The following is a 27,778-nucleotide window of genomic DNA, read 5'->3' as shown; positions in this document are numbered from 1 at the left end:
CGCTGCCGCCACGGGCCTGTAGTACTGCTAGCCTTGCAGTGGAGGCTGCTATTTCAGTGTCCAACTCAAGCTGCTCCTTTTCCCCCTCCTTAAAAGATCTGCCTGTTCCTCCAAAGCGCGTTTTCTTGATTACAGCGGCAGCACGAGCCATGTCCACTTCTGCTTTAATGCATGCAGACGAAGTAGAGGATTTATTACGTTTGGAGCTTTAGTGACTTGACAGTTTCCTGAAGATGTTTGATATCATATGATCAGATATAACATTTGATATGCTGTCATGAGGTTCAACACAAGCCTCCTCCTTATCCTCGTGACTGTCATCAGCAGCAGGGCAATTTGAGTTTTAGACAGCTACTTATTTATTCACATCAACAATAAAATCAATGACATTCAAAATGTTTTGCTTTGTACCACACTTCATGTTTTTCGGCTTCACCTTTAGGTAACAACCCCAATAGAGTCACATGAACTTGTTTTGCTTCATTACACAGAACCTTAAACTTGCAAAATGTACCATTCCCCTGATTTACATACCTTCATCACTCATCGAATCAACAATAGTTTCTCTTAGCTTAGACAGTTTGTTTCATTTAGTCTATTTCAATTGTCTAATTCCATCAATGCTTTAGGTGTTAATTTAACAGATTTTTTTACAGTGCCTTATTCTTTCACCATCCCATCAAGTTGGGTAAGCGAGTCGTTAGGTTGTGCGTTTTTCCTCTTCCGTGTTCACAGTAAGTCAGTCTTTACATTAGTGGAACAAAACGCACACAGATGGTGAATGGCTGCGACCAATGCATTGGATTTACACCTCTTATAAACACACAAATTAACAATGGCCATCCAGCGCTGAACATACCCCAAACGTTGGCCGGCATGGATGGTCTAACATCCCGATATCTAATGCTTGATGTCCCGTAACACCCCAGTAGCTGTCAGCCGTGTACACCTTAACGTACCCGGTGTCCAACAACGGTCTCTGAGTTCCCCAATGAAGCGACGCGTATCCGATGACTCCCAATGAACTATTGTTTAAACATGTGCTTAGAGAAACGATACACAAAGTTACCAATACTTTATATCATGGAGTTTAATTTGTCACTGGTGCACGACAGTGTCCGTCACTTCCAATAAGTTTGATCGCAAAGTTACAACAAATATCGCCACACAATGTTTTGTCCGGGCGCGGTCAAAAACTGTTTGCCTCTTTCCCCAATCAGCAACACCTGCGATCACTGGCGTGAACTTAAATAGGCTGAGGCCAGCCTAGGCCTCGAACAAAAACACAAGCTAGTGCTTGGAGGCATATTACACGTAAACACATTGATTTCAATTTTTCCGGCCTCAAAGAGTGGCCACCATTGACACAATTGATTGAAGCAAAATACTAATTTTGACTCAATTGACAGTGTCAATATGGGAGGCTGCTGGAGGCCTCGAACTCACAATTTACATGAACTAAGTGGAAAAGCATATCGCTCCTTGATCATGGAGAGCCTTATGCATAACCTCCTGAAGAGGCACCATCCTGCCCCGGATCGTGTTGTTTTGGTTTGTTGCAGACTCCCCTTGTTACCATGACAAGTGCCATCAGGCACATTTAGACTGTAGTTCATACATTCCCCTGGCCTCGATAAAATCTCGCATCTATGTGTGTGTGTGTTTGGTCGAAGTTGGTTTCTATATCAGAGGTTAGGGCTTGATGGCAGCACCTTGACAAAGAAAGGACGGCTGACTTCCAGTTATTATCGCTCTCCCTTCTGTCTTCAGCAGCAATGTAAGGCATGTTCGATCCAAATCTTTCAGATCTGACGTCTTAATGATGTGAGATAATGAATTTGGTGTCACTTGGTCAAAGGTTTCACAGATGAACTATATCTGTGTGAGGAAATACTCATGTCTTGATTTGTAGGTGACCTGCACACTTTCTATTATGCATGTCTGGTGTCACATACAGGGCTCAGGGAACACCAATACAATTCAGGGCTTCATTCTCGTCAGATTGATTAAAAACCCAGGAGCAGCTAACGACCTTTGAATCCCAAGTAATAAGCTCCTTCCTCTGATGACCCAAAGTCTCACCTGTCCCCCTGGCTTACACTTGTCCTATCCAGACCCGAGCCAGGATTAGTTATGAAAGAGGTTTAAACCTGGTCCCTGTACGATCACAAACACACACCCACAGAGGCACCCATAGATCAGAAACACCGCTAGCCCAGATGAACGCCCCAATTATTTTTAAAAACAACAACAAGGGAGGGTCACAAGAATATAATAGGCGAAAAACGAGGGGGATCAAATATACTCAAGTGCTATCTTCCTGCTCTGGAGAGGCTATCAGGTGTTTGGCAGAATGACACCCTGAATGACCGGCCTTTGCAGGGGATTGGTGCCCAGTTGAGAGATATAGCGTGTGACTATGTGCAGTCACTGCCACCCACACAGATAAAAGCGGAATGGTGTCGTGCAGACAAAGACACCAGGTCTCACCAGTCCCTCAGATGCCTGTACGTTCTTGGAAGAGTCACAAGCAGCCTGTTAGGGAAGTAATTTGCTTTCTTTCCCCCCCCCTACATCAAAAGGGAAATTCCATCTTTACACTTAAGTTCCCTCTTCACGCATCCACTGTTTATGTTTCTCTTCCCTTTTTAAGGTTAAGGGTGATAAAAGGTTTAAGCCCATTTGCTGCACGTCTGTCATTTAAACAAGCGTGTTACTCCTTCGCATGCAAGCGGTAGGCATTGTTTGTTCTCACAGATAATAGCAGGTTACGCTTCTCACATCATTTTTTTGATTTATAGTTTATCTTTGTCATTTTTTTTTGTCCGAGGTAATTGAAATAATTAGGCCAGGGTTTTTCTTAAAGACACAAGCACATGAGCTGCAATCAGAATGCTGTCAGGTAATGTGAGAAATGATTATTGTGATTTGTGATTGGGGTTGGTAGTGAAACAGGCCTGCACACTGTTGCGTGTGAACCTCTGGCACATTGCCAGTTGAGAGAGGAGTAAAAGGACAGGTTGCATAACAATTGAGATATGTTTTGATTTTGAAACAGTGTGTCTCACGGAATGTGTTTAAATTGGCAATATGCGTGGTCAAGTGTCACGTAGACTAGAGGGCATTTAATTAGACGTGATGACACTGATTGTTTTACTTTCATTTGGATTATTGCAGTCTATAAATAATTTTGAAGTTTAGTATAAGCAAGCTCCGGTTACAGTTCAGTCACAAATGGAAAACTTGGCCATAATGGAAGATGGCGTGTGGTTTCTTGAACGCTAACAATGGTGAAAAGCAAAATGCTAACTTAATTTAAAATATTTAAGGCCTTAAATATAATTATTTGTATTTCATTTTATATTTATTTGTATGGTGTGTTTTAGTGGGCCATGTGCCTGTAGTCCTTAATAATTTTAGCATTTAAATTTGTTTTATTGTAGTCTCATATTGATTTATTTGAATAAAGCCTCTGTGATACAACTAAATAAAGCATGCTCATAGTGACTCTAGCAACAAATCAGAACTTGGGGAAGTTTTGGAAATATTTCTACATCTATACTATTGCTAATGTACAAGCGGCTCTGTTGACCACATTTCCTTTAAATGGCACACACATTTATATGGTCATGCAATGTAAGTCATGCAAGTGGAGCTGCTGAAATCACTGATTGAAGTGTCTGGAGAGCTCATTGACAATATTGTGAACTGCTGGCAAAAAAAAACAAAAAAAACACAGTTCATATTTTTGATTTAGTGGCGTCCTCTCGGGGAAGAAACTCGAAAGCGCTGCGCATTTATCAAAACTACAACTCCAATCATGCAACTTACCCGGCAGTAGGCTACTTCCGCATCGACCTCGGGTCGCGCGTGAGGTGCAACACGGTGTTTTGGTGTGAATGAACAGTGCGCTCTGGCCATGGACGGTGAAGCTGTGAAGGCGATATTGTTCGACTTGGACAACACGCTCATTGAAACAAGTCGGGCAGGTGGAATAGCGATAACAAAGGTGATACAGTCTGATATTCTTCGTGTAGCATTTAAAGGTAGCTACAAACATGTGTGTAACGTCAGCCGAACGGTAAGTGTTCGACCATAGACTGTTTACAGGAAGTGCTCAATGAACCCAGTGAACAGGACGTGGACTACTGGTGACTTGTACATTTCTACAGAGACACATGTTGTACGTTTGACACCCACTACATTAATCGGATAGCCATAGTTACTTTGAAGATTAAAATTGTACATAAAGTACAAAACATATCTAATGTTTATAACATGTATATTGTTACAGGTTAAACTGCCCAAGAGTAATGTATGTGTTTATGCATCAGTTAATAATTCAAAAATATGATGTTCAGTGTATTACAACGCATACTACGTTGTTTTTTTCTAATTTAACTTCTTTACTTGTAATGTAGCATTTTGTTACTTTGTTGTATTGCTAGTTATGTAGACTTCACCTTATTATTTATGTGCATCTCAAAGTGTTGATGTGTTAAGATGTCCATTGTATCGCTCACACACACACACACACACACACACACACACACACACACACGTTAGTTTTATTTGCACCTGTCAGGGTGGAGCAACTTACACTGTAGTATTTGTACTTTTACTTAAGTGGGACAAGTACCGTTTGCCAGGTTTGGTTAGAAAAATTACTAATCAGCAGCCTTCTGGTTATATTTAATCTTTCTCAGCAACGAGTCTTAAAAAGTGAAGAAAATGTCTAATTTTTTATTGCAAAACACAGGCATAGATGTGAAATAAGCTGAATTATAGTATAGCATGTTCATTTTAGTCTTTAATTAGATATATCACCATTGTCTTTATAAGTGTCTGACATCAGCTACTGATTTAGACAAAAAGAAAAGTATTTATATTCACAGAACAGGTTGCTGAGTGTCCTCAGCGGTGCCTCCGACTGGCTTCTTCCACCACTGACTGTTGTTTGGCACTGTAGCCTAAACTTCTAAAACAACCCCTGACCTCTTGTGGTTTATTGTTGAATCAGATATGCGTGCTTTAACTTTGAAATGGTCATCCGTTCCAATCTTACAGACCAGTGAACTTTTGAAGACGACACTGGCCCTCGACGACAACACCGTCGGCAGTATTTGTGACAAGTTCAAGCAGAAGCTTTTCCAGGAGCGCTTCGACCCCTCCGCCGGCAGATCCATCGACGACGTCCGCGTGGGTCACTGGGAGGAGAGCATCCAGGAGGCCGTGGGCAGCTGTTCGCCGCCCTCGCTGGCAGCTCAGTGCTACTACCTGTGGAAAAATAGTCGCCTGGAGGTTCTCAGTCTGTCCACTGAAATAGGCGACCTCCTGAGACAACTGCGCAGCAGATACAAGCTGCTGCTGCTGACCAACGGGGAGGCTCAGACTCAGAGAGAGAAAGTGAAGGCAGCCAGGTGCGAGGAGTTCTTCGACGCCATCGTGGTCGGGGGAGAACACGCGGAGCAGAAACCGTGCCTCTCCATCTTCACGGTGTGTTTCGACATGCTGGAGGTGGAGGCCCAGGACTGTATTATAGTGGGGGACTCTCTGGACACCGATATTCAGGGGGGCTTTGATGCCAATCTACGGGCTACGGTTTGGATCAGCAGTGCAGGAGGTGCTCTGCCCGATGGTTCAGTGACACCAGGCTACACTATCCCCACTGTGCTGGACCTGCCGCATATTCTGGAACAGCTGAAATAAGGACAAGTGGGGATTCAAACTATGTGTGAAGCAAGAGAATGGGGAGGACTGTCTCCTTCAAGTGGGAATTTGTAAACATGGAAATATTAAAAGATGATCAATTTCCTGACATCTTAACATTTGCAGAAGTATCTCATAATTGCACTAGAGTATTTCTATTCTACTCCACTACATTTCAGAATCATTTGTCTGTCAGCTATAGTTACTGTTAGGGCGAATCAACTGTATGTATGTATGTATGTATGTATGTATGTATATATGTATATATATCACAATATAGCATGTTTTCTGGTAATTCAATAAATCAATCCATTTTAAATAACCATGTTCTTCTCTTACTCCTGTGTTAATTGTATGTGCTTGTTATATTATTAAGGACGTAATTGTGTCACAATGTCTCGATAAGATTTCATCAGGTGATTCCATTGAAAGATGAGAAATTATCATATTTGATTATTGCCCTGCCCAGTTACTTTTCGGATTATATAAAAAGACATCAAATACAAGAGAATGAATCAATTAATTTAATTGTTAAAGATTAAACTAGTGGTTACCAACCTTTTGAAATATACAAAGAAGTTCAAACTAGCTCCCGACAATCCAGCTCCATAATTCTTATGCTTCAGTCTTATCTTGTATATATTGTCACATGGACCATTTTCTTGCAGAATGAGCACTTTTAAGTACATTTTTGCTGATAATACTAGGATACGATTGTAAAGTGGGACTTTTAATATAGTGGAGTTGGTAGTTTGACTTAACTAAAAGATCTGAATTCATTCTAAAATATTTTTATTCCACGCTCAATGTGACTGTACAAAAAGATCTCTGGGTTATTTTTACATCCAATAACAGATGTCATCACATTCACTCATCATATGCTGCTAATAACACACTTTTGACATTGGAGATACACTTCTAAAGGAACCAGGTTATTGTGACACATCATGGCTCTACAGTTTGTTTTATTCTTTCTGTGGCAACCCGTTTTAAAAAAGGTGCAGTGTGTAGGATTTGGCGACATCTAGCGGCGAGGTTGCAGATTGCAGCCAACTGAAACGTCCATCAAGAGCCAGTTTTTGGTTCATCTGTTCTGGGCTACTGTAGAAACGTGGCAGCCGGCTCTGTCAATACAAACGGCTCATTCTAAGGTAACGAAAACACGATTCTTTATCTCGGGTGACTATACTTTAAATAAAACATACCTACTAATATTATATTCAATTTCTGTCAATATTCCCCCCCCCAAATGCTACACCCTGTACCTTTTCATTAGCATTAACAGCGGTGACTCTTGATTTGTCCCATTTAAGGCATGCATCTTTACTGGTCCGATTGTGCTGCAAAAATTCACTTCACATCTAATTTGACTTTGATGTTCATTGCCGCCAGTTCGGCCACAAAGTAGCGGAAGACGTAAGGGACGGACACCGAGTCAATGGAGTCACTTTTGCCGCACAGTGAGCAGACGGTTTCACGGTGGCGCAGGGCCGACCAGTAGGGCGGCGGTTTCTCCAACAGGGGGGACAGCAGGCTGCCGCAGTCGACGCACACCTGAGTCACCGATCGGTCCGAGCAGTTGAAGAGGCGATCGTGAAGCAGGTAAGACGCGCCGTGGGCCAGCAGGGCGTCTCGCTCCATCTCCCCGAAACGGATGCCTCCCTGAATGTTCCTCCCCCCCACTGGCTGGTTGGTCACCTTGTCTCTTGCTCCGGTGGTTCTCACCTGGAACTTGTCGGAGACCATGTGACGCAGCCGCTGGTAGTAGACGACCCCGATGAAGATGTCGGCCTCCAGCTCCTGGCCGCTCACTCCGCTGTAGAGCCGCTCCGTGCCGTAGTAGTTGTAGCCACCCGCCCGGAGCATTTTGCCGAAGTACTCGAGCGCGGAGCTCTCCTCTGAGAAGGTGAAGGGGGTGGCGTCGTGGCTCAGGCCGTGCAGGGCGCCGGACTTGCCGGCCATGCTCTCGATCAGCATCCCGATGGTCATGCGGGAGGGGAAGCCGTGGGGGTTGAACAGGATGTCGGGGGCCATGCCGCTCTCTGTGAAGGGCATGTCCTCGGCCGGCCACAGGCGACTCAGGATGCCCTTCTGACCGTGGCGACTGGCGAACTTGTCTCCGATGGTGGGGTTTCGCGGCACTCGCATGGTGATGCAGACGCGTTTAAAGCGGCCTGAGCCAGTGTCGTTGCTGCAGATCTTTACATTGTCCACAACGCAGGCCTCTTGGCTCCTAGAAAAAAAGAATACAGAAAAACACATTCACATTGTGGTTTGTAATTTGAAAAGTTAAGCTGCAAAATAATAAAAAATAATTTAAGTAGTGTTCCTATTGAAGAATTTGGTTTTTAGATGTTTAGAAGATGAAAAAAAATGACAACACAACACTTACTTGTAGAAGTGGACAGTGCCCTGGCCCGTGTTGAGGTTGATGTAGCTGTAGAAGGGGTCTCCATACTGAAGGGTCGATCCGATGAATGGAAGTCCATCAGCGTCCAGTTTCTCCTGTACTTTAGGGTCACCTGGCTTGGTCCCAAACACGACGCTGTCATCTCCCCTCACTTTGTCTGCCAGGTCCACCAGCTCAGTCTTGTAGATACTTCCATGGGCAAAGCCTCTCTCCCATGATGACTTGTTCACAATCTAATAAGATCAAATTATGGATTTCATTCCATTTCTATCAGGAACTAGAATGGACCAGACAGACATGAGACATAGAACTTGCAAATATTATTCCTCTGGCTGCGCCTGTCGCCAGCGCAGAGGCATAACAATTACAGTAACTACTGCGTTTTACTGACCATGGCATCTTCCATGTCGTAGCCTGTGTAGGATATAACGGCCACGATGGCGTTGGTGCCGCTGGGGTAGTTGTCCAGGTTGTAGTGGTCGTACATGCAGGGCCTGACCAGTGGGCTCTGTGGGGTCTGGAGCCGGTACAGCTTGTTATCCGAGCGGTCCATGAATGAGTGCAGGGGGAAGCCCATAGTCTGCTTACCTGAAAAGAGAAGATGATTAAACTCTGATGGACACACTGCTTCAAAAATGGTAATGAAAGGATTGATACATTTGAATCTCATCAGCCTATATACAGCTTGTGTGGGTGCTTGGAGCCTCCAACGGTGGTCTCACAACTTACCCATCTGACACTGGTACATGTTCCTAGGACTCTGGTTGTGGTCCGAATAGGGGATGAAGCTGGCCACCACGCTGAGCATACTGTGAGGGAAGAGCTCCTGATGCGTGGTCACTCCAGGCTCGATCTCGTCCTCCATGATGCCCACATTGATGTACAGCTGGCACAAGACAGAAAAAGATGATTAAATAAAAGTTTCAGCGGCCAATATGCAAAACAAATCCCCCTTTACAGTTGTGTGCTTCAGGTATTACGGTAATACATCTACCGCAGCATCTTTATGAATCACAGTTTACACATACTTGTTCAAAGGTGCCAATCAACTCTTGCTTGCCAAGAGCTAGGTTGCGTACGGGCCGCACCATACGGCAGGGTGTTGTGAAGAGGAACAGGCCTGGGTACAAGCTGGCCTTGCCCGTTTTAGGAACCAGAACAATCTCGGTCCAGGGAGGGATCCTCTTCTCTTTCAGCACCTGAGGGGATTCGTGTTAAATATCGGCGCTCTGCACACACAGTGCGGGTGGTACGGACTGTTGAACTTGTACACGTCACACAGATGGCATACCTTGAACCTACGCAGGGAGTCGACCACAACTTGGGCTAATTCAGTCTCCACCCAGCCCACAACAGCCCCGTCCAGGATCACGGGGTAGCAGTCGGAAAACGCTCGGCCAGGAGATCCATCCACTGGAGTGACACCTTAGGCGCAAGAGACAGAAACGATTTTGTGCTTTAAAATGTGCGGCAGACAAAGTTTTAAAAGGACATACTCTAATTTCATACATCAAGTAATTGTGCATCGGGGCCTTAATTTAGCAGAACAGCTGACTCACCGAGGGAACAGAGCAGAGCAGGCAGGGATGCGGTGGACAAAGTCGATGCCACAATCTCACAGATGGCCGTCATGTGGTTCATGAGTCCACACGGCTCTCCATCTGGAGTGTGGACGGGACACAGGAAGCCCCAGGACTCGGGCAGCAGCTTACGAACAGAAGTGGTCCTCATCTTGGCGAACGCCGCACCTCTGTGCACACAGCGGAAGTGGGACAGGTAGCGGATGAAGTTGAGCTTGTCGGCTACAACACACAGGCCTGTGTTCTGCAGCATGCCAAGGCCTGTGCACAGAGGGGGAAACCGTGTTTTATTTCACAGATGAACTACATTTTTAAAACCAGAACATGTACTCATACCAGGCGGCAATCTCCGGTTCTTAAAAGTGAAGCCGATGCATAAGTGCCTTAAACTTGCATTCTCACTACTGGCCAGCAAGGGGCGAATGGTCTGGTTGTAAAAAAGAAGTCTGATTGTATAGAAGTCACATTTTGGTCGAGATGGTGACAGACAAAAACCAAAATGCCGAACTCTGGGCTTCAAAAAGGCAGTCCACACACAAATGGCTGACGTCACAGTGATTAGGTCCACCTCTTATCTACAGTCTATGGCTCATACGTAGAGCTGTTAAACCGGTTCTAATTTCCCGTATGATATTAATTTTTCATATACCGCCATGCATAGCCGAAACAACTGCTGTCGCTCTTCAACAGGCAGCAAAATATATTGTTCGCCGAGACGAGCGCTACGGTCGGAGCTAGTTGTCTTAACTGTATTGAGAGGGACCCGTAATCATAGTTATAACACAACAATGAATAACCCACAACTAACTCTCTTTAACAGGGCAACACCACGGCACACAACGGTTTGTCACACATAAACAATTTGTAACACTAATAATTGTACATTTAGAAAATTACACCACCGAACGGCACTCTGGGTACAGCTCGCTAGCTAGCCCGGTAGTACAAGTCTGCTAACAGCTGGGAGAGGAGCCGTCGCTACATTAAGAACAGAAAAGAGCAGGAGGAACAAAGAGACTTTTGCTTTTTTGGGGTATTTTGGTTAGACACATATGCAACGCTGATTACCGTGTAATATGTGTGGTATTTGTTATAAATGTACGTTGGTACATAGAGGGTGATAAGAAGCTGTACATGGAGGGACTTAGGACCCAGGGGAATGTAGGTGAAGGAAATAGGAAGTGACGGAAGACACCCCACACAAACAGCTGTTCACCGCTCACTGGCCAGTTGGCCGGCAGGTTCTTGTGTTAAAAATGTCAGCTTAATAATTAAACGCGCAATAAAATAATTTTCGGCATTAATTAATGCGTTAACGCAGGGAAAAAAAATACCGCGATGTACCGTGAAACCGCCAGAATCTTACAAAATACCGTAATACACATTTTTGGTCATACGGCCGTACCTGTCTTGGAGGTGAGGTTCCCTGTGGCCAGCAGATATTCAAAGGGTTTGGTGAGATCCATGCTCATGTTGAACATCTTCATCACGTTCTCAGGGCTCCATCCTCCTTTCAGTCTGCTGCCTCTCTTGTCAAAGGACAGCTTCACAGACAGCAACCAGGCCGACATTCTCTCCTGTTGGGAACGTTTGCGGGGGATTAAATCCTTCACTCATTTGCTGAGGTCATCGCCAGAGGCCAGTAAAGGAAACACCCATCCCATACCTTCATAAACATGAGATAGAGTTGACCAGGAGTGAGCACTTCCTGACACATGATGCTGTCGGGGTTTTCCTCCATACACTCCTGCTTGGCGTACGTGAAAAGTTTCCTGGTCATCAGACACAGTAGGTAGAACTTCTCCGTGTCTGACTTCAAGTGGATACAGATGCACTCACTGGTCAAAACAGAATACAGTTACTTTTACTAAATGTACCACAAAAACATGACACTGTTGTGTTTGTAAGGTGTGTCGACGAAGACTAAAAACGAATACGTACTCTAGCAGGAAGTTGGCGCACTGCTCGTTGGTGTACCACTCAGGAAGGCTCATCTTAACCCTGAAGCGCTCTCCGAGGTAATTCAGCACCTTGCTGCGGGTGGTGCAGCCCTCCTCCATGACAACGCGCAGCATCTCGGACACACAGCTTTTATAGAAGGACTTTTCCTCGCGGCCCTTGATCAGTTCCTGATAGATTTGAAAATCTGTGAAGTCCACCAGGGCCTGGAGGATAGCACAGAACTGTATTAACACATCATACGGCAACCTAAGAGCTCATACCTTATATTTAATTATATTTTTCTAAGATATTGTTATGAAAACATCTCTTTTCACTAAATAATAAATGCTGCAGACTTATTCACTCCCTAAACACGGCGACCCCGATTACTACCTTAAGCGCAAAGCCGAGTGGGAGGAAGAACAGCTCTTTGTGGTAGATGAAGTTCAGCATCACAGTCCCGTTATCCAAATAATGTAGATTCATGTTAACGGCTGTGTGCTCTTCCTTTACGCAGCGCATGGAAATACCTGTGAGAAAGCATTTCTGGTGACATCCATTTGAACAGATACGCAGCTGTGATTGTTGAGCCTGGACTATTATTACACTGCTTATGCACAGGTTTTAAAGATTAGATTTACCATGCTGAGTGTATCCCTGGCCCCTGCTCTTCCACTTTGGCCTCGAAATGGCAATGGGATAGTTCCTCCTTGGCATGATCAACATACGGATAACCTTCTCATTTCCATTCACAATGAAATAGCCTCCCATTTCCTGTTAACGATTAAAAAATAGGGAATATGTATCTAATTAGATAGATGCAATGCAATTTATGTTAATCTTGCAAATGTTTAAAATGCGTGTCTTACCTCTGCCTCTTCATGGTGTTCTACAAGCTCTTTGGGGGACATGCCATGCAGGTTACACAACTTGGACTTCACCATGATGGGCACCTGACCCATGGACTGTTTTATGATGCCTTTGGGGACTCCGTTGATTGACCAGCTGACATCTGCCTGAGATGACACAAAACACACCAAATAAAAAGTATTATAATCATGTCACTCACAGTTTGGAATGTCCAGTCCTTTTCGTTGAGCCATTCCTTGTTCTCAGACTCACCACCATCTTCCCTTTGTATGTACATTTTCTCCCCCTGCACTCTGCAGGAAACACCTTCAGCTCCCTGCAGATGCTCCCTTTGGTGACCACCGGGTTGTAGACTGTGGCCTCGACGAACGCGAGGCTGAACCTGTCATCTTTGTTCACTGTGAACTCCAAGGGAGGGATGGCCTGTTGTTACACCACAAACAAAACATATTGCAAACTTTGCAGGCGAGAAATTGACAGAAACTTGAGAACTAACTTAAACGTGAACACAGAGGGTACTGAAACAGACAGAGTGTGTGTGTGTGTGTGTGTGTGTGTGTGTGTGTGTGTGTGTGTGTGTGTGTGTGTGTGTGTGGGGGGGGGGGGGGGGGGGGGGACGACACCTACTTATTACTCTAGCTTTCATATTATATTAAAAGTGTATACAAGTTGAAAAGGTTTTTGAGAATTGTTTTTATATCGTAAGCTTCTCAAACAGTAGTCACAATTATAGAACTACTCGAAACATCATTTGACGTTAACTTTAAAAACAGGCCGTTATAGTTCAATAAATCGTTTTCCGCTTCATTTGGTGTTCATTTAACACATACTTGGAGTATTTCTTAAATACATAGTTGACATGTGGTTGCTAACTTTGTTCAAAGAAAGTTGAACTGACCTGCACAACGCGGCTGAGCCCGTCGGTGACAGCCTGGTCAAACGACTCGATGTGAGCTTTCGTCAAGTCCTGAACGGCGGCGTGTTGAGACTCATTCAGGACGCCAAATCTGCTCTCTGTCAGATTCTTTAGACTCGGAGCTTTGGGCAGATTATCCCACTTTAGTGAGGAGTCCATGCTTGCCCACCCGGTGATGCATTCGCTTGTTTACCACATGTGCATGGAGACACAGGAAGTACATCCGTCTGGCACCGGAAGTCTTTTTCTTCTTCACTGACGGTGTCGATTTTTTTTGTTAGAATACTGCCATCTTGTGGTGTAAATTATCTCTTTCAATTGAAGTGCTATAATACAGGGGTTCTTAACCTTTTTGATCTCGGGGCCCAACTTTTCAAGTTCAAATATTAACTATGTATGAAACAAATCAATATACACTGACAGACTTATTAGTTGTTACCTAAATCCCTTAGACTCTTCTGTTGAGAAGGGGTGCAGTCTTTAACAGTAAACTGTTCTATGAACAGCTTTATGACACTCGTTCACCCTCTGAAGGGCTGCTCTCCGGTGTAATGGTCCGACTTCCGTGAGATAAGGGAGTAACACAACGTAAACAAGAACTACTTCGATGTGTATCTCAAAGCCAATCATCACAGACTCTACAAAAAGTTCCCTAATCCTTAAAATCAGCTAAACAATGGTCTAAGTGATTATTTTTCATTGATGACCCTGTTCTTCTGATCAAACTCTGTTTGACATCACTAACGTTACCTGACATCTGTTCCACAAACACATTGATGTTCTGCTTGTTTCTTACATGTTGTGATAAACTGCTGCTGCTTCCTCTCTTACTTGTGAGGGTTTTATTGTGAACATGCAGACCTTATAACATGTCCTGTGATGTGGATCATTTTTATTCTACTTATCAACACCTTCATCTGTCAGCTTCTAGTAAAATAAATATCTTTAAAAACACAAATATATAGTTTCATTCTTTTAAAAAAGGCTCAGTAGTTGCTTTAAAAAAGAGGGTAAAAAAACAAACAAAACAATTGTTAACGTTTGTCGTCCTCTACTGGTGATTATTTAGAATTGCAGCAATTGCAATACGGGTATATAATGTATTTCTGTCCCTATGGTCCCCTATAATTTGAACTTTACCCAAAATGTGCAATTTAACTTGATGTACCTCATGTCAAACATGACCTTTTGAGTTCATTATTCACAGAAAAAAAAGATTCATAGTGTAGCAGCAAGTGAGTGCAGGTGCACTATAAACATATATCCCTTAATGTGAAAGGTTTGTGACTTCCCTGTTTAATTGAATTGACAAGTATGGCCGATTTGTGTATCTAGGCCTCTGTAATTACCCTAATGTATTTCAAATAATTGAAGAAGAAAAAAATGTATATCATCAAAGGTATCTTGACTGAGGACTTGAATTTGAAACAAATATGGGCAACAGGAGGACAACATTCTCCAACAGGCATGTTGACTCTTCATACGTCGGCTTTTATTTGGTTACACAAACAATCATAACGTCATCAAAGCCTTTACCTGGGAAGAAAAACAACTGGATCACGCCGCGTGAATGCTTCAAACACATTTTGAAGTATGAACACAGCGTGATCCAGTTTTCTATACCCAGGCAAAGTTACCTAATATGATGATATATAATTCTACACACTCACTGTTGGTGTTACAATAAATAGGTTGCCGCACAATAAATTGTAATGCAACTCCTAAAAGGTCCACATTTTGTTTGCATGGATTTCATGCCATCCTTTACACCGTGAACTGAAGATGCTCTGTAATACCATAGTGTTAGAAAAACTCCTCGTTCTACTCTATGAATCTAAAATCAGTTTGTAAGAAGATTCATTTGTACAATCATTTCAGCTACATCAGGGCTCTGCAATACATCACAGAAATCAATTAATCATATGTTATTATTCACTGGGATTAATCCCATAATATCCACATGTGTTGACAGTGTGACCTGCTCTGTGACTCCATCTCTCTGAGCTTCAGTCACTTCAAACTGTAAACCACGTCTTGTGCTACTGAACCATGAGCTCTCTGTATTGTTTCACAACTACTGTTCATATTTTAGGCTGATATAATAATCACTCAATGAAAACAACAAACTTACAACAAGATAGAAAATCACATTTTGAGATGTTTGTGATCCAGATTGTTATAACTTGAAGAGTTATTATGGAGATATTTCATTATTTGAACAGAAAAACTAAAACAAAAGTGTTTGTTTGTGACTATTCACTTCTCCATCAAGTTCATTGGACGTTATAAAGCGCCCCGTTACTTTGCTGTATCTGTGGTGCTGCACTGACTTCTGTGATTGATGCTCATTGCTCCTCTCCTCCAGGTGGAGGCGCTGTAGGACAAACAAACACAACTGGTTTCTGAACGTTTTCATGGGAACTAGAATATAAAGAAGCAGTGATGAAGCTGCTGTAACATGTAAACACGTTGTTGTTGTTGTTGTTGTAGTATCAGCAGTAAAAAGACTGGGTCCCGCTGTGTTACTCAGGCTGCACTACAGCGTCTATTCACAGGCGCGATCCCACTACTGAGCGGCACGGGGGCTTTGACCTGCTCCGTCTCCGACCTGGGTCGGTGCACCCCTCCTTAGACGACCTGGTGGTCCCGGGCTCCCCCAGGAGCACCATATCGATACCGAACTTAGTGCGGACACCCGATCGACATAGTCCGCTGCAGCTCAGAGCTCCTGAGCTCAAACGATCCGCCAGCCTCAGCCTCCCGGTAACTTGGATTACAGGCGCGCGCCACCGCACCCGGCGAGGATCAGAGACATCCATCGGGTTCTTATCTTGTACAAATGCAACGTCATCAATAAGCACAACGGCATCTAGCGGCAGAAACACTGAAACCCTGTAGTATTTTAACAGTTTCCTAAAGTTCAGCCAACTGAGAGGCAGCATTTACTTTAGTGACCGCTAGATAGAAGCACAGTGTGTCATATGTTAAAGTGAACGCTGTAGATCAGTGGGGGGAAGTTACTGAGCACATGTATTCTATAACGTGTCCTATTTGTAGGCTACTTTACTGAAATATATATATAAATATACATTCTACTTTACACTTCTTTATAGATACATACTGTGTGCTTTTTGTCGGTAACTTGACAGGTGGCTTTGCACCAGCACACAGGTGTTTTCAACCCTGGCTGACTGTTGTCAGATGTAAAGTGGGGTATTTCACCCGCAACCACGAGCTATATGATGAGGTGTGAAGTGCCTCAACAGGGATAAAATCAAGGAAGGAGTGGGTGGCATGTCACTCAACAACAGATGGTTCGAAGGTCTTTAAAATTTGAATTCATTTAGATTCCTCAATAAAACAACATATATTTGTATTTATCAAACTATAATATAATAATAATTATAATATATTATAAGGTGTGGGTAGAAGTCTCTCTGCATAATTTATACATTTACCTTTAATACTTTAAGGACATCGCTTGTGGGGTTTTTACTGCAGGTACTGACTGCTGTGTAACAGCTGAACTGGTATTATTTTAACCTTTTAAATGCAGATAAACTATAGGTTAGGTGAGAAACCCCATCAATTGTCCTTGATCAATATCCAAATCTAATCTACTTTTTTTTCTCAGTATATCATCTTTTTAAACATATTTTCTTCTATTTGCCCTCATTGTTGTTTACGGTTTTGATCCGGTCCTTGTCTTATCTCATCTTGTAGTTGATATTTAAAGACATGGATGACTTATGATATAGACCGAGTAACATTGAGCCAACCTTCGTACCTTTAAGACCATTTACATTATGTAGTGGGGAATGCTCCGCAGAGAATGAAGCATAGGGTATAAGTTTGTGAAGGCAGCCTTCGGGCATGGCTCCTCCCCCAAACAATTCCCTAATCAGTGCTATAGAAAAGGCACCTGTTGGCGTGGTGTCATTCCTTTACGGCCCCTGTCACTGTCACTGTGGTGGCTTGCAGTGGTTTTCGTATTACAGGTATGTATGTAATGTGATCACTTATGCCAACCATTATGAAATACAGCCACATTTATTAACTCTGGACTTACATGTTGGCTGGAAATTGTTTTTAGAAACGTCATCATTGTCCTGCTGTCTGAGTGACTTCATACATTAGTACCTATATGAGTTGGTAAGTATAGTCACAACCTTCATTTGTATTATTTTGCAGCATGGTGAGCCTTGTTAATCCCCGTTTTCATTTGTAGGTTCACCTGCTGCTCCGTTTTGATTGATTTACATTGTTCAACCAACTGGGTTTGTTTGTCTATTTGTCTTGATTCATTTTGTTATTGGTTCCCTTTTTCTTTAGGTTAAGTGGAGGGCCATTGTTGGGTGGCTAGGCACCCGTGGTGAGGTCCCTACACCTAATGCATGCATGCATGTACAAACACTTAAATAAGAATAAGAGTGTGGACTGCACCATTTCTGTTGGGGGGGATTGCTGTGTTACACCTGAGGTCTTTTTTTGCCTAGTTTATGTTGGATAGGACATTATAGAATGGTGTTTTTAGTCTTGGGCCGTTTTAACCCTTTTTGGTTTCAGTGATTTTCATTTGTCCATTAATGTTCTTTCCTCCCCAGCAGCTCCCGTCGATCTGCAGCCAATTTGCTTATTTTCTTGATTCTTTAGATAAAACCGTTCTTTAATTTTTACGAAACACGTCTGTCTAATTTCAGTAACTAACAATTCTAAAATAACAATATCTTATGGTTATTAAGCTTGTATTTCCTGGGTGTAATTCCCCAGGTGGCGTTTTTTTGGTTCCCTCATTCCCCCCACAAAATTAGATAAGCAAAATAATGGACATGAGATGCTTCTGTTTTATGTTCCCAAAATTATGGACTTGAAAGCAACACAAAAATTCACATAACAGAGTTGTGTGTGTGTGTGTGTGTGTGTGTGTGTGTGTGTGTGTGTGTGTGTGTGTGTGTGTGTGTGTGTGTGTGTGTGTGTGTGTGTGTGTGTCATAATTAACAAATGAGTAAAATAAATGATTAATATAATGTCATATGCAGATTTTTGTTTGACAACAGACACTCAGGTTAGTGAGTTACAGCCAGACCATATTCACAAAAATGAATACAATTAATAGGACCCAAACTGACTAAGGACAACGAGACACAAAACAAACATTTCAACTAAATCAAACAGTTTGTTTATATTTCATAATTTCTAAACTTCTGCAGCAGACTAGATGGGGAGTCAGCCGCCCAACGGAAACGTCGATGGCAGTAATCACCTAAAGCATTGATGAGAAAAGTCAGTTAGTCGTATAGGGCTTAATACTGTCAATACATACTCCTGGGTGGTACATGGTAAATAATGAATGGGATAGAAACAGTTTGGACCTGTGTCACACAGTAACACATTATATAATTGTTTTATTTCATAAAGAAGAACAATAGCGATATACTCGTGAAAAACATTATCCTGCTTGTCACTGAGGTTACAACTGACTTCTAACTTTGCACATTTATGACCACCCCTGTTCTACTTTGTTGTCCTTTTTGTTTTTTTTTGTTTATTTGTATATTCTGTGTATTACAAATTCCTTTTTGTTCCTTGGTTGGTTGATAACTGCTACAAAAGCTTAAAAAAAAATAAGGATGCAAGACGGACTGTTGACCAGGATTTCTATGCGCTTGTTGGCCACTTCCACGCTTTAGTAGCAAATAAATACTTTCCATTCCTTTTGAGAGTATTTAGTGATTCACTTACTTGCAGAGGGCATGGCATCATATGGAGGGATCCTCTGAGCTTCTTGGTCAGAATGAAGGTCCTCTGCTTGGGAAGTGACGGGGATTCCTGCATTTGAGGCCTCCAACATTGGTTCCTTCTTATTTCTCACAGCCCAGTGCATTGACTGAAAACAGATGACCACATACATCAGCAGGCTTTCTAAGTCAAACAGATTACACAATATGTATATATATATATATTATTTTTTTTTCAATCCGTACCAAAGTCAAGACATTACATACAGTTTTAACAGAGTCATTCAAGGCTTGCCAATCATGAAAAGAGATGGTAACTCCACTTCTTCTCCAAAGGTCATAGTTTTTTCTTTTGGTTTCATTGCATAAAACCTCTTTGGCTTCCTGCAGCTTCTGGAAATCTGCCACTGTCAGAAAAGAAAATATCAGGGTCTAAGATGGATCATTATGCATACCAAATTAGGAGAAATAAATGCCCTCTTGTTTGCATGCAGTAGCAGCTCTACATTAACATAATTTGCTTTGAAGTCAAGACATCAGAAAGATGCATTAACCATTTTTTGGAATAAGTAATCATTAAAAATATATGTAGTTCTCTTATTTGTCTGCATCTGAAAATTCCTTTTAAATCTAAACGTGTCACAGCAATGGTTCACATATTTACCTGCTCCGGGATTGTTTAGGTGTTTGTCAGGATGACATGCCAAGGCTCGAATCTTGTATTCATTGAGAATCTGTTCAGGCTGCAAGGAAAGAGGTTACATTAAAAATAAAACGAGCTTTTGCCAATCTAAATATTTGAAATTCAGTAATCAGTCACTTATTTGGTTTTCAGGGGACATCACTCACTGTGGTAAACTCATTAGAATGTACGCACATATCTGAGAGGCCACAAAACAAAATCAATACATGTCAGGGCAATATAGACACAGATTTTCTGAAAATGTTATTTTTTTTATGTTACTTTGAAAATCATATTGATCTGTGCTGATCTTTTATCTAGAGACGTCCAGATGCATTAGCGTATTCCTCCTATGACGCAACCACTGCTCTTAGTGCTGCAGGCAAGGTAAATATTATTAATGTAACGTGATGTTGCCATTATAGTGAGGCTACAAGACTGGTAATTCTGATGTTTCCATCATGTTCCCGTGTTGAAGAATTAATTATTAAGGACTAAATACTGTAAAAAAATAAAAAAAAAATACGACACAGGCACTTTATGACGCACGACTAGTTCCTCTGACATCTATTTACTGAAGCTTCAACAGGTCTCTGTTGGATCAGACTAACCTCTGGAGCATACATAATTCAACACTCTTTAGGGTTACAGGTGGCTGATATGTTGCGTACATCCAGCATTCTGCGTTATCTTTAACTTCTGAATTCTTCAATCAGTGACCTGATGTTTTGGTTTGTAGATGCAAACAACCCCTATTTCACCCAATAAATAGGCTGATCCTTAACCCCACTGGCAAGAACTTACCGACGACAACTCATCACACCCTAACAACCCGTAGTAATCCTCCAGGTCCTCTGGTTTGCTGTTCCAAATAGTCTCCATAACAATCTGTAATGAAATGTGTATGGTCTCTTGTCACGGAGCTGCTTGAATACCTGCTGTCCTGGTTCACAGATGTTCGGTTCAAGGCTTTCTGATAGCCTTGCTGCAGCTGTGGTTCACTCACTAAAAATATTTTCAAAGTTTATCTTTTTTTTATTTTACCAGCTAGCTTTTATTAAGCAATGAGAAACTGCCTAATGGTTGTCGAGGGAGCTCTCTCCTGAGTTGTGGAGAAAATGCAACGGTCCGTTTTCACCATATGACGCATGTTGCATTCAGGTGTCTAAGCTACAGCGCCACACTCAGCTCGAAATTTAGACAATTCATGGAGGCGTGGAATTAAGGCAAAAGCAGCCTTCAAAATTAGAAAACATTATAATCAACGCTGTCATAAAATCATGTTTTTGAGGACTGGGCTACTTATGTGGTATAAAGTATGTGGCCAAATTAAATGGAAGAGTGTGCAGGAGGCATTGAGTTTGTTATTAAAATATAAACATATTCATGTATTACGAAAGCTATAAAATATTTTTATTGACAAAGCTCCTATGCTATCATTTAAATACCTTAAACACCTTATTATTAGTTTGACGTCTATGTTTTATTCACAACTTCGTGCGGTCATGAGTACTTCACAATTACTCTGACAGTGTTTGAAGGCAGCAATATTTTGTTATGGTTTTACGTCATCGACGTAAAAGGGGGACGTTCCGACCGTGTCGACTGGTGGAGAATAAGTCACGTGCGCAATGCAAATGAGACAGCTGTCCGGGAGGAAGGATCTGCTCAGCGGCTCTGCGGGCTGAAGATGGCGGACGGAGAGACTAGTCTCGGAATGGCCTTTTCAGGCGCATCCGATATGGAAGAACCTGCCGCAAAAAGGTCGAAAATCAGTCCGGTAAAGAAATACGCATTCAAAGTCGCTCAAGAAGACCTATCCTCGTGTGTCTCTGGGGCCAAAGAGAGCCGGGAGGCGGCGATGAATTGTACGCAAACAGCGGAGAAGGAAGCGAAGCCGGCGATGGCGGTGGAGCAGGCCCCAGCGGCGCTAGGCGGAGACAACAATGGACTGGGACTGCTGGTCCCCGAGCCGCACAAACCAGTCGTGAAGCTAGACGACAGCGCGGTACTCGGGACGACCGAGGAGAGCGCTGGTATGTGAAGAGACGGACGTTTATCAAAGCTTCACGTATTTACGCGACTTATTGTGGGACAATGCTTGTTTTACCAACTAGCAGTTAAACCGGCGAGTTCGAAACGGAATATAACATTCACGTTAATTAACGTTTGTTAACGTGACATTCTAGGTAACGTCAAACGCAGTGAAGACGTGTGGGCGTTGAACTTAAGAGAGGAGGAAGTTAACTTTACTTCTCAAGACTGGAACTTTAACTTTTCCGTAGTTGACGCTAAAAAAGGAAAGAGAAAACTGTCCGTTACGCGTCATGTGGAGATTTCACGACGCTGTTTTTATTTCCTTCACTAAACTTTTGATTGACACTTAGCATTCTTTAGCCGGGTGACGTTACATCTCTGTCCCATAACGAGGCTGTTATCATGGTTAATGATTGTAAATGAGCATTGTGATAATGAGAGATAGGCGCCTCTTATCTCTGGGTTTTTTAGTCATTTGACGAACTTCTCTGCACTCAGATTTCCTCGGACGTGACGATCTTCCCTCCAACGGTCTGGCTGTCACACCAGACCACATCAACGAGGACGACGACAGGTCGTCGCACGCGAGCTCCAGTGACTGGGCACCTCGACCGCAAATAGGTAACTGGTTAGGAGAATTTGAGTAGCATTTGACAAAAAAAAAAAAAAACTTTGCCTGAAACTGCTTTAACTTCTAATGCATGCATGCAGTGGCTCAGTATATATACATTGTAGTATCAACGTCATACTGAGTTGTTGTGTTCCCGGCCAGGCTCCTACAGTTTCATCCAGCAACACATCAGAGACACAGACCCGAGGACCATTCTGAGAGATCTGCTGCCCGAGACGGTCCTCCCTCCAGATTTAGACGACATGACATTGTGGCAGATTATCATCAACATCTCAGAACCTCCGAAAAGAAAGAAGCGGAAGGATATTAACACCTTAGAAGATGTGGTCAGGCTACTCCATGAAAGTAAAAGGATCCTAGTGCTGACTGGTGCTGGGGTATGCATTTACAGTCATATTAACAGTGGTACTGTTTGAATTACTATGTGTCTGAGTGAGTACAGAGGACCAATGATAATGCTATGAAGTCAGCATGCTTGTATTTTGTATTTTTGTTCTAGGTGTCCGTTTCGTGTGGAATACCAGATTTTCGCTCCAGAGATGGAATTTATGCACGGCTTGCTGTAGATTTTCCTGATCTTCCAGACCCTCAAGCTATGTTCGACATTGAATACTTCAGACGGGACCCGAGGCCCTTTTTCAAGTTTGCTAAGGTTTGTTCGTTGTGTCCACTTCAAATCAAATTAGATAAAAATAAACAATTTGGATTCACGACTTGTTTTAGACGTTCTGAAACATTCTCTGCAGAGACGTATTCAAGGCTTCATTAAACTCGGTCACCTGCAGTCATGAGGTTGGACTTGTCCTCAGGCTATTGCGGTGCATTTGTAGGTAAAAGATCCAGCTTGTGGGACAACAAAGATTTAAAAGAAGTTCAAGTTTTGCAGAGAAGCCAGTGTGGGGGGGGGACTCACGATCATAGCAAGCCTTGGACTCGGTCCTCAAGAGTTGAATTCATCCTCTTTGTTACAGGAGATCTACCCGGGCCAGTTCCAGCCTTCACCCTGTCACAAATTCATATCTATGCTGGACAAACAGGGGAAGCTGCTGCGCAATTACACACAAAACATTGATACATTAGAACAAGTGTCTGGAGTTAAGCGGATTATCCAGTGTCATGGTGAGTGATGCAGCTTATAGATTGATTTTTTTTTTATACATTTCTGCCCATGAGAATTGTGAAAGTCAACTTTAGCTTTTATTTCAGGGTCGTTTGCAACTGCTTCCTGTCTCGTCTGTAAACACCAAATGGGTTGTGAAGCTATAAGGGAAGACATCTTTAACCAGGTATTTATTCCTTACTAACTGTTCCAAGATAACACATCCACATGCACTGCTGGACACTATTAGATACACTACATATTAAGCAAAACATGCAGCAATGAAAATCCATTATTTCATGGTCATTGCATAAAACAAGCATCTTCCAGTGTAGACTCTTGCAGGACCCAAGGAAGCTGACGTGAATACATTTTCAGTGTAAGAGTATCTTGTACACTTGGTGTCAGAACTAGAGCCAAAGCCGGAGCGGAACCATTCCAGGAGTGGAGCAAACCAGGAGGAGCAATTTGGAGTGAAACTAAAGATGAATTGATCCTTTTCACCGCAAACATTTTGACTCGTCGAACAGGTGTAACCAATAACAATCATTAATTGCTGCGTTGCGTTGCATTATTGGCTTGAAAGTAGTAAATTGTTAATGTTCTGAGCTCCATCTGCAATTCTCTGCGGTCCAAAGGGTCTTTGAAAAAAAAAGAGAGAAAAAAGAACGTGTCAAGATACAAGTTGGACATGCAAAATGTAAGACTTTTAATTGGGAGAAAAAGAAAATTGGTGCTCATTAAGCTGTATGTTAATCATAAAACAAAAACACTATTTGGAATCACGTCCAAATAGTGGAAGTGAATGTAAACGTAAATTGTGTATGTTTACGTGTGCAGACATGTTAACGTACATAATTAATGTACTAAACATGAATTGTGTTTATAGTGCTTTGTTACTCGCGTAACTACAACATATTGTAAATCTATATTATTGTCATCAGTATTGTCGACACATACTGCAGTGAAAGCATCAATCAGTAAAATCAACTCTACAGACCATTTCTGTAGTGGTGGTGTTGTCTTAGTTACAGTGAACAGGTGTCTCAACTAGTCTGTCCATTCTCATTAACATACAGCAAATAAGGCTTGTTTGTTAAAGTTCATCAAATTAGAAAATAACTACACTTTTATATCGGGGAGATATCAGATTGATGATATTGCCTTAGTTATAAAATACTGATCCCAGTCACTTCCACACAGTGAGGCATGCAGCCTGTTAATCAAACACCGTCTGATACCCAAAGCCCAGGTACCGTGTTGGTATTGAGACTGGAAAAAGTTGAGGCGACGCAAGATGAAAATTGGCATGGTACTCCTTAACAATGTGTTGTTATAATAATGCTAACAACGTGACATCATTCTGTAGGTTGTCCCTCGTTGTCGACGTTGTCCAGATATTCCCCTGGCCATCATGAAACCTGACATCGTCTTCTTCGGAGAGAATCTTCCAGAAATGTTCCACAGAGCCATGAAACAGGATAAGGACGAGGTGGACCTCTTGATCGTCATCGGCTCTTCACTTAAAGTCCGACCAGTTGCCCTCATCCCAAGTACGTTTGTCAGATGAATGGCTATATATGTTTTCTGTAAATTGTACGCAGTAGCCAATGTGTTTCTATTGTGCGTGCGTTTAACCCAAACATACAATACATAACCCTTTTTTTCCCTCTTCATCGCATTCAGACTCCATTCCACATGAAGTGCCTCAGGTCCTGATCAATAGGGAGCAGCTGCCTCACCTCAACTTTGACGTGGAGCTGCTCGGCGACTGTGACGTCATTGTCAACGAGCTCTGTCATCGGTTGGGCGGAGACTTTGAGCAGCTCTGCTACAACATTGTAAGACTCACTGAGACCACGGAGAAGCCCCCTCGGCTACCAGAACAGCCATCGAGCGACGCCTTGCCTGCTGCCGTCGATGCCGCTCAGGAGGAGCAGAAGCAGCACAGTACAGACTCTGTAACGAAGCCATCAGAGGAGACGGGAAGTCCGAATGACACAGACACTACCGGTAACGATGTGCCACCTCCAGAGCCTTGTCCGAATGCTCAGTGTCCCAGCGAAGAGACGGCCGAGCCTTCCGAGTTACCAGCAGAGGACGCGCCAAAAGAGGAGGCCGCTGAAGTAAAGACCTCCAACCTTGAATTTCGTAGACGATGCTGGATGAGTCGAATCAACAGAAGTCCAATCAGCAAACGCCTCGAGAGTAAGCTTTAGACTATGGTGGAGCGAAACACTCTTTACTATAATTAATGTGTTTTATTTTTATACATTACTATATTTTAATGTATTTGAAAGTGAGACAGCGGTGAGTTAAAAGCCGCAAAATACATGTCAATCCAAAATAATTATAAATTCTTTTAAGTCTTCCCCAGATGTTGATTTCAGCTCTTGTAAATAGTTTTGTATCGTTTCCCACAGCAGGCCAGTACCTGTTCCAAGCACCAAATCACTATATCTTCCACGGGGCTGAGGTTTACTCCGACTCTGAAGACGAGACGTCGAGCTCCTGTGGGAGCGACAGTGACGAGTCCGAATGCAGTGCAGATGGGGTTGAAGAAGAAGAAGAAGAAGAAGAAGACGACGACGACGACAGCGAGCCGGAAGACGCCGACACTCTAGCAGCGGAGGGAGAGACTTGTCTCAGAGACGCATTGCAACGCGCTTTAGCCAATGAGGCGGCGTCAAGTGTGCAGACAGACAGTACTTCTGAAAAGACGCAAAGCACCACACACCTTTAAATGTAAACATACCCAGTCGACAAAGCACTAATTGTCCTTTTTTTTATATATATATATATATATATATATACATATATATATGTTTCGTATATTTTTGACTCATCAACCGTACTATTATTTTTCATAAAGTTGAAATTGCTTGACAACTTCGTTGACAACGGCAAGTTTTTCCTCTGTGTTTGGTCACGAGCATTGTGTCTGGAACATCACGCTGTGTACTACTTACTGAATAGAATGCAGTAGTCTTTGTTTTTGGTTCAGGTCTCTTTTCATGTGCTCATCTCATTTTCATTCACATTTTTGAGAAATTCTTCCGAGACGTCCACTGCAGCGTGCCGATAATGCAACACTAGATTAAGCTTTAATTCCTAAATTGCAGACTTTGAATGTCTCAGTCCATGGTGTGAACTCAGCTGTGGTCTAATGATGTGTTTTAGAGTTGCTTCATGTTCCAATTGGAAAACGTGTAAATATATATTTACGCCTGCTTAATAAGGGGTACTATGAGTTTCAGACGCATACATAAATCTTTAGATGGTTTACTTGAACACATTGTCCAACTTGCAATATAAAAGTTCAGCGCTGCCCTTTCATTAAGGGTAAAGGCTAGAATTCAGAACAGTACTTTTTCATTTTAGACCAAAGAACGCTTTATCACCATGTTCCTACGTTGTCATAAGCTTTGTATGTTAAATATATAACTATTGAAACGGTGTTCCTTCCGACATGTGGCAGCTACTTTTTACGGTCAAGCCTCTTATTTTTATACTCTGATGTGAGACATACTCATCCAAGAGTAGATGCTAGTTTCTATCTGTACAAAGTTCTAAGTTGTATTATTAAACCGTAGGAATATATTCAATGAGTTTGCGTTGAAAAATTGCACTTTTTCACCCTTCTCATAAAAGTGGTTTTATTGCCCATGTCACTTTTCATAATTATAAAGTTAAGACCTTCATTACACAGAGGAGCCTACTGCCTGTAAAGATGAAGTGTTGGTGGATGGACATATTTGAGCCAATGTATTGGATGAAGGTAAACTACACCAACATAATTAACATACCATCTACAAGGTTTTGTTTACGGTATAAGGAAATATGATTTTTTTTACATCTTTATAATGGTTATCTCTTTTTGGGTTCTCAGTAAAAAAACTGAAAAACGACAATTTCTTTCTATTATTTCATGCGCAACAGACTCCAATCAATTCACATCAACATCTTCAACGTGAAGGAGCGAGGCGAGAAAAGTGCGCCACCTAGCGTCTGTGAGTTCACCCTCACAGTTCCTCCTTTCACTTAGTGTGGCTTTCTAAGCGTGTGGAGTCGAAGGTTTAAGAGAGACAACGACTGAGTTACATTTCAACATTGTTATATTCCAGGGAATGTGTCCATAACAGCAATACAGTGCGACATTCAAGGT

General features: G+C 42.4%; 4 protein-coding genes across 4 annotated transcripts; 2 read left to right on the top strand and 2 right to left on the bottom strand.

Annotated features, from left to right (window-relative positions):
• Positions 1-3,875: 3,875 nt before the first annotated feature.
• On the top strand, positions 3,876-6,031 carry nanp (N-acetylneuraminic acid phosphatase). The gene is made up of 2 exons (XM_068718146.1): positions 3,876-4,009; positions 5,068-6,031. The coding sequence occupies exons 1-2, from the start codon at positions 3,920-3,922 to the stop codon at positions 5,707-5,709; spliced, it is 732 nt and encodes a 243-aa protein (XP_068574247.1). The 5' UTR covers positions 3,876-3,919; the 3' UTR covers positions 5,710-6,031.
• A 453-nt stretch (positions 6,032-6,484) lies between these two features.
• Positions 6,485-13,618, bottom strand: polr1b (RNA polymerase I subunit B). Its single transcript, XM_068726385.1, has 15 exons — positions 13,409-13,618; positions 12,763-12,933; positions 12,510-12,656; positions 12,282-12,414; positions 12,034-12,170; positions 11,641-11,864; positions 11,366-11,537; positions 11,105-11,276; positions 9,679-9,960; positions 9,411-9,544; positions 9,148-9,318; positions 8,849-9,005; positions 8,511-8,707; positions 8,102-8,352; positions 6,485-7,942 (listed from the first exon to the last, which is right to left on the bottom strand). The coding sequence occupies exons 1-15, from the start codon at positions 13,583-13,585 to the stop codon at positions 7,060-7,062; spliced, it is 3,408 nt and encodes a 1,135-aa protein (XP_068582486.1). The 5' UTR covers positions 13,586-13,618; the 3' UTR covers positions 6,485-7,059.
• Positions 13,619-18,250: 4,632 nt separating this feature from the next.
• dnajc12 (DnaJ (Hsp40) homolog, subfamily C, member 12) lies at positions 18,251-20,989 on the bottom strand. Its single transcript, XM_068726373.1, has 5 exons — positions 20,651-20,989; positions 19,829-19,907; positions 19,432-19,571; positions 19,169-19,313; positions 18,251-18,689 (listed from the first exon to the last, which is right to left on the bottom strand). The coding sequence occupies exons 1-5, from the start codon at positions 20,726-20,728 to the stop codon at positions 18,607-18,609; spliced, it is 525 nt and encodes a 174-aa protein (XP_068582474.1). The 5' UTR covers positions 20,729-20,989; the 3' UTR covers positions 18,251-18,606.
• Positions 20,990-21,505: 516 nt separating this feature from the next.
• sirt1 (sirtuin 1) lies at positions 21,506-27,518 on the top strand. The gene is made up of 9 exons (XM_068726361.1): positions 21,506-21,882; positions 22,382-22,504; positions 22,656-22,891; positions 23,014-23,166; positions 23,486-23,633; positions 23,721-23,800; positions 24,983-25,166; positions 25,300-25,821; positions 26,037-27,518. The coding sequence occupies exons 1-9, from the start codon at positions 21,537-21,539 to the stop codon at positions 26,354-26,356; spliced, it is 2,112 nt and encodes a 703-aa protein (XP_068582462.1). The 5' UTR covers positions 21,506-21,536; the 3' UTR covers positions 26,357-27,518.
• The last annotated feature ends 260 nt before the right edge of the window (positions 27,519-27,778 follow it).

This window comes from Cebidichthys violaceus, unplaced genomic scaffold (assembly GCF_023349555.1).
Source record: "Cebidichthys violaceus isolate CVI_PGR_0920_01 unplaced genomic scaffold, fCebVio1.0.p SCAF_10, whole genome shotgun sequence".
Taxonomy (NCBI): Eukaryota; Metazoa; Chordata; class Actinopteri; order Perciformes; family Stichaeidae; genus Cebidichthys; species Cebidichthys violaceus.
Note: the sequence above shows the minus strand (reverse complement) of the source record. Positions and strands in the feature narration are given on the sequence as shown.

Bases quoted from the DNA above. Each gene is read 5' to 3' on its own strand.
- nanp (XM_068718146.1), top strand. From the start codon at position 3,920: ATGGACGGTGAAGCTGTGAAGGCGATATTGTTCGACTTGGACAACACG. The intron at 4,010-5,067 runs GTGATACAGTCT...CCAATCTTACAG, and splicing joins GTGGAATAGCGATAACAAAG to ACCAGTGAACTTTTGAAGAC.
- polr1b (XM_068726385.1), bottom strand. From the start codon at position 13,585: ATGGACTCCTCACTAAAGTGGGATAATCTGCCCAAAGCTCCGAGTCTA. The intron at 9,319-9,410 runs GTATGCCATCTG...GAATCCCCTCAG, and splicing joins ACTCCCTGCGTAGGTTCAAG to GTGCTGAAAGAGAAGAGGAT. The intron at 8,353-8,510 runs GTCAGTAAAACG...TGATCTTATTAG, and splicing joins ACGACATGGAAGATGCCATG to ATTGTGAACAAGTCATCATG.
- dnajc12 (XM_068726373.1), bottom strand. From the start codon at position 20,728: ATGGAGACTATTTGGAACAGCAAACCAGAGGACCTGGAGGATTACTAC. The intron at 19,908-20,650 runs GTAAGTTCTTGC...CTTTCCTTGCAG, and splicing joins GGTGTGATGAGTTGTCGTCG to CCTGAACAGATTCTCAATGA. The intron at 19,572-19,828 runs GTAAATATGTGA...CTTTTCTGACAG, and splicing joins CCTAAACAATCCCGGAGCAG to TGGCAGATTTCCAGAAGCTG.
- sirt1 (XM_068726361.1), top strand. From the start codon at position 21,537: ATGGCGGACGGAGAGACTAGTCTCGGAATGGCCTTTTCAGGCGCATCC. The intron at 21,883-22,381 runs GTATGTGAAGAG...CTCTGCACTCAG, and splicing joins GACGACCGAGGAGAGCGCTG to ATTTCCTCGGACGTGACGAT. The intron at 23,167-23,485 runs GTTTGTTCGTTG...TCTTTGTTACAG, and splicing joins CCTTTTTCAAGTTTGCTAAG to GAGATCTACCCGGGCCAGTT.